This window comes from Octopus bimaculoides, chromosome 5 (assembly GCF_001194135.2).
Source record: "Octopus bimaculoides isolate UCB-OBI-ISO-001 chromosome 5, ASM119413v2, whole genome shotgun sequence".
NCBI lineage: Eukaryota > Metazoa > Mollusca > Cephalopoda > Octopoda > Octopodidae > Octopus > Octopus bimaculoides.
Window position 1 is genome coordinate 13776798 of NC_068985.1, and position 5970 is coordinate 13782767.

A 5970-nucleotide genomic window follows, 5' to 3' on the forward strand; every position below is an offset into this window, starting at 1 on the left:
GGTCAGCCCAAGGCTTTGGTCAGCCCAAGGCTTTGGTCAGCCCAAGGCTTTGGTCAGCCCAAGGCTTTGGTCAGCCCAAGGCTATAGTAGAAGACACTTGCCCAAGGTGCCACGCAGTGGGACTGAACCCAGAACCAAGTGATTGATAAGCAAGCTACTTACCACACAGCCACTCCTACGCCTATTGTTGAGTACTCTGTCAACTTTACTCAAATAGACCTGTGACAAAGAAGTATTCAGTTGAATTTTTAAAGGTCACCAACATATCTAGCAAAATAAATGTGACCCAGGACTCACAGGGCCAGTTATCAAGTTTCAAAGCCATATAAGTGGGCAAGTTCACAAACATTCCACTGTCGCAAACTTACTCGTTTACAGCTGATTAGACTGGAGCAACATGAAATAAGGTGCTTTACTCAAGAACACAACACACTGCCTAATCTTGGAACCAAATCTACACTCTTGCAATTGGGAGTGTACTACCCCAAACACAAGGTCATGAACCTTCACATGTGTTACACCAGATGTTCTCAAACTTTTAGGGGCCACAGCACCCCTCATGGCCACAAGATACCCTCAGCACCCCCACCCCCATTATTATATATAAATAAATATTTTATATTTTACTAATTTATATATACTATGAATCATTTGATATTTAATATAATATATAATTTGTATACAATACGATAATAATATTATAAATTCATAGCTTCCCCCAATCCTTCCTTTTTCTCTCCCCCATCCTGCATCATCCCCTTAGACACCAGCACCCACTTGGAGTCTCTCAACGCCCACGGGTGTAGTGGGGTAGCGCCCACTTTGAGAACCTATGTGTTACACCATGCACAACATGGCTGAATAAAATGTGTTACTTTGGGTTTATCAAAAGTAACAAAGTATGGCAATTTGGTCATTAATCATTCAATCTGTTGTTCAGTTTTTGTAGGGTTTGTTTTTCACCACCCACCCCACCATCGAAAGACAAAGAAGTAAAGGAGTAATCTTTGTCAGTGTATCAAAGATTTGATTGATTCTTGAGTTTAGTCCTAAGATTGAACAGATCAATAACAGGACAAGACAATCCCATCTTTTGTGGGGGCATTGTATATCTAAGACTACCTTATCCAATGTGTTTCTTCTTTCTCTCTCAAATGACACCTTACCATTTTTCTCCAAGATGGTAGGGTGTCATTTGAGCAAAAATCTGGCTACTATTTCCAGCAGAACAAGCCACCACCTAGAGGCTCTTTTGTTGGCATATCATATCAGATGAGCCAAACAAAATTGACGTCAATTTACTATCCATTGACAAACTGGCTTAAACCCAACCAAAACAAATCAGTATCGATTTCTTTTATAAACAAGCGCTAAAGCTTGTCATGTGTAAAGAATACGCCACAGACAGTTCCGCAAAGATCAGTGGAATAAAGTAAGTACCTCACTCGTTTTCCTGTAAGGGTTGGCTCGAGGATGGGGGGGGGGCATATGACCAGAGAATACCCTCAATACTCATCAAACCCATACTGGCATTGAAAAGGCAGGCGTAAAATACGATGATGGCGATAATGACCATAAAACTAATTTTAAAAAAGAAATTTTTAAAAATAACCTTCTTTTCCTTTCATTCAAATTATGCTGATGTCGGGATGGATCATCTTCTTTGGCATTCGTTTGATCTGTTTTGTTATAAGATACCATATTATCTTCAGTATTATTTGGACTTTTAAAAGAAGTCACTGAGTTGGACAAATTTTCAGGTGGACTATTGTTCTCTTCTCCGCTGCTATTCAAATTCAAACTGTTTGTTGGTGTTTTCAGCTTCAAAAAATAAATAACTACATTAGCTCAAATTAAAAATACTTCGGCAATATTTTTTGACGATACAAATTAAAATTTATGAACAGAAAAAAAATCGAATGCAAATTAGTGTCTTCTTAGATTTACTCTTTATTTCATTAAATTTATGAATATATTTACAAAAGATATTGAGGACTTGAGAAAAATATGAAACAAACTTTGCATTTCGTTGTGATCTCTATTTATTAAGTTTAAAGATGTAAATGTATTATTACATCAAACTTAGCTCAACTGCTAATTAAATTAATTGTTCTACTACAAACGATTAACTTCATATAGGGATTGGTGCTATATAAAAATGAGACAAAGATTATTTCTAAATTCTTATCGTTTATACTGACTGAACTTAGTCAACCAACCTGAGTTCTGTGATAAAAACTTCCTATTTTCATAAAGTGATCTTAATTAAAACCTTCCTTTAAAATTTTGGGTTAATTTATATCCCAAACACTAGTTTGATGACAAAGTTATTTCACTAAATTCTTTACTATTTTGAAAATTTATTGAAACAAAAAGCAGTTGTATTTCAACAGAAATATGGTAACATAAGGGTCGTGTCTCCATTGTAATTATTTTAATATAATCATTTAGCATTTCAAAGATAATATACATGAGGACATATTCTTTACAATATATTGAGGCTAATATGAAAGAATGAAGGAAATTTTTTTGATACCTGTAATGGTAATCCGTTGTTTAAAACATTATGGCAGTAAATCACATGGCTAGCTTTTGATATAGGAGTATGGACTATTTGGTTTCCAGTCTGAGAGACTTTAAGTGGTTCAAGGTGATGTGGAGATTGTGTGACTAAGATGATATTATTGTCCGATTGTTGACCATAAATTGAAGAAAATGTCTCTTGACTACTGGCGTGATGGTCAACTGGTGCAACAATTCCTTGCATACCATTTAAAATACCAAGTGGGCTGCTTAAAAAATGCAATAAAGGAACTTCAGTTGAGTTATCTTTTAAATTGAAGCTACAAATACATTAAAATATATAATCATTTAGTTTTAAATACTTCTCTACAAAAAACATGCATTGAGTGGTTCTCTATGGAGGTACTTTCAGTTCAGACCCAGTTAATGTTCTCAATATTGAAAACTTAACTGTGAATCCTCAAAAACGTTTTTATACCTCTGCTTTCATTCATAATTACACACACACACACATATTATACATACATTCATATATGCACACATACATATATGGGTAAATTTTCAGATTAACACTCGTACGATTACCTAACCTTAATCCTACTCCCTAAAACCTAAAACACCCTAGTGAAAATCGTGTGGGTGTTAATCTGAAAATTTACCCCATATATGTATACACACATATTTTTGTATAAACACATACATGTACATAGGCGCAGGAGTGGCTGTGTGGTAAGTAACTTCCTTACCAACCACATGGGCTCGGGTTCAGTCCCATTGCGTGGCATCTTGGGCAAGTGTCTTCTACTATAGCCTCAGGCCGACCAAAGCCTTGTGAGTGGATTTGGTAGACGGAAACTGAAAGAAGCCCGTCGTATATATATATATATATATATATGTGTGTGTGTGTGTGTGTGTGTGTGTGTGTGTGTGTGTGTGTGTGTGTGTGTGTGCGTGTGTGTGCGTGTGTGTGTGTTTGTCCCCCACAACATCGCTTGACAACCGATGCTGGTGTGTTTAGGTCCCCGTAACTTAGCGGTTCGGCAAAAGAGACCGATAGAATAAGTACTAGGCTTACAAAGAATAAGCCCTGGGTTTGATTTGATTCGACTAAAGGCGGTGCTCCAGCATGGCCGCTGTCAAATGACTAAAACAAGTAAAAGAGAGAGAGTATGTTTGCACACACACACACACACACACACACACACATAGGCATTCAACTCAGATGAGAGAGTAAAGCTTTAAATAATAGTTTTTTTTATCTTACTTTTCTTTTTGCAAGCTATCAAGTTTGGAAGCTGGTAAAAGATGTGAGACGGGTGTGTGATCCCTTCTGTGGATGGATCTATAACCACAATTAGAGGAAGACAGAGGCACAAAAGCAGAAGCTGGAGAAGTGGTGGTCGATGCTGTCTCAGTATTATTTAACCTCATTGTATTAAGCAGATGGTCGGGGACATCGCTGGAAACCTGACAGGGCAACAAGCTGATGTTTAAACCTCCCTGAGGAATTTTGGTACCATTTCCGACAAGACTGTTGCTTTGGTTGACATTTTTGCTGACATTCAATCCGAGTTCGGTTGTATTAGAAGTCTGCTCAGAATGGTCAAAGGAGATAAGAGGAATTGTTGGTCCTGGGTTTACAATTTCTGATTTGTTTGGACTTGAAATGAGTTTTGGGAGCTTTGGGGTTGTGTCTGAAGAAATACTATTGTCATTGTTGTTGCTATTATTATTATTATTATTATTATTATGATTATTATTATTGGTGGCGGTGGTCTTATTTGAGTTGGAACAAGGAATCAAAGTCGACACCTCAGATATGGCGTCGCTGCAGAGATTCTGTCTGACAGCCGATGTGTTACGTGCCACGCCCGAGGAAACCTTCCCAGAAATATCAGTCACTCCATCGACATCAACAGCTGAACCCGAACAGATGTTTATTTTTTCGTTCTCGACAGTTGCAACATTATCATTATTATTATTATAACAAGATGTAACGTTACTAGCCATAGAGCAAACGGTTGTAACAATACTACTACTCTGTCCTATATCTATAGCTGTCGAACAGCTGCGACTAATATGACAATTGTTATCTAAATTCTGTGAGTTCCAATGGATTATAGTGTTAAATTGGCGATCTGTCGAAGAATCCATGTCTTTGGGTTCTTTTTTCATTATTTTACAAGGTGTTAAGCCATCATTAACAGTTGCAGAATTAACCATAGCCCGTCCGTAGTTAACATTGGTCTCTTGATTTTCAATCAGTTTCTCTTCTCTTGAACTTCGATCATTTTCCGAAATATCCAACGGACATATCGAATTTTGTATGTTTGGAATTTCAGCGTTATTTGCTATTTCTAGATATTTCTCCATGTCTATTTTCACCAGGCAAAAAGACAAACAAACAGCTGGGTTAGAAAACAAAACACTTCACCTCTTAAAAGAGGTTAAAATGAATGTTTAATAAACCCTCTCAACCAAATCAGTTGAATTTTGGTGATTCTATGGTCGCGTTCTCCAACTTCAAATACAACTCAAACTTTCTTTCTCTTCTTATTCTCATGTAACGTTTCCAAAAAAATATAATAATATTTCAAACAAGATCTCTTCCCAGTTTTCCAATGCCTCTTTTACTATTGGTAATATTTTCTTTCTTTCTTTCTCTCTTTAACGCGACAATAAATAAAAAAATTTCGACCTTGTAATTGCTTTTGGTAAAATCAGATGAGTTCCAAGAACCAAACTGGCGTTTACCAAAATTGCATATATATATATATATATAGATAGATAGATAGATAGATAGATAGATGTGTGTGTATATGTAACTGCGTGCGTCGTATAGTTATGTTAAAAGCTCCAGCCCTAATCTTTCGACATCATCGTTCCAGAGCAGAAGGTGAAGAGAGTAAAATGTCAATGGCAAGAAGGAAAAAAAAAAAAATTAATCTCAAGAACGAAGAGAACGCGCACCGCTGCGCGTTGTTGTCGTTCAAACGGTGGCGCGTCGTGATGTCATCGATGACGTCATCGCCGGAAACGGCCGATTCGGTGAGTTCAACCGGTAACAAAATCTGTCGGCATATACGTGTGTGTGTATGTGTAAATACATACACATATATATACATATACACACACACATATTATGTATATGTATGTGTGTGTTATTAATATTTAACAGAAACAAGTGACTCAATAGCCAAGAGTTTACGTGTATATATATATATATATATATATATTTGATTTTAATTTTTTATAAATTGATTTTAATTGAGTTTTTACCTGTAATTTTGGATTTTGTCCCTAATATTATTATTATTATATATATATATATATATAGAGAGAGAGAGAGAGAGGGGGGGAGGAGATGTGAGCTAAGGCAGCGATCTGGCAGAATCCTTAGCGCGTCGAACAAAAATGCTTAGCAGTATTTCCTCCAGCTCTTTAGAT

General features: G+C 36.5%; 1 protein-coding gene across 1 annotated transcript in view; it reads right to left on the reverse strand.

The window, feature by feature from the left end:
* LOC106877222 (tyrosine-protein phosphatase 3) overlaps positions 1 to 5520 on the reverse strand; it is a 20936-nt gene extending 15416 nt beyond the window's left edge. Inside the window, exons 1-3 of the mRNA XM_014926080.2 lie at positions 3788 to 5520; positions 2537 to 2792; positions 1613 to 1821 (exon numbers count right to left, since the gene is read on the reverse strand). Of these exons, the coding sequence (XP_014781566.1) occupies positions 1613 to 1821; positions 2537 to 2792; positions 3788 to 4896 (1574 nt within the window). The 5' untranslated portion in view covers positions 4897 to 5520. The remainder of the gene's footprint in view (positions 1 to 1612; positions 1822 to 2536; positions 2793 to 3787) is intronic.
* Positions 5521 to 5970: the final 450 nt, after the last annotated feature.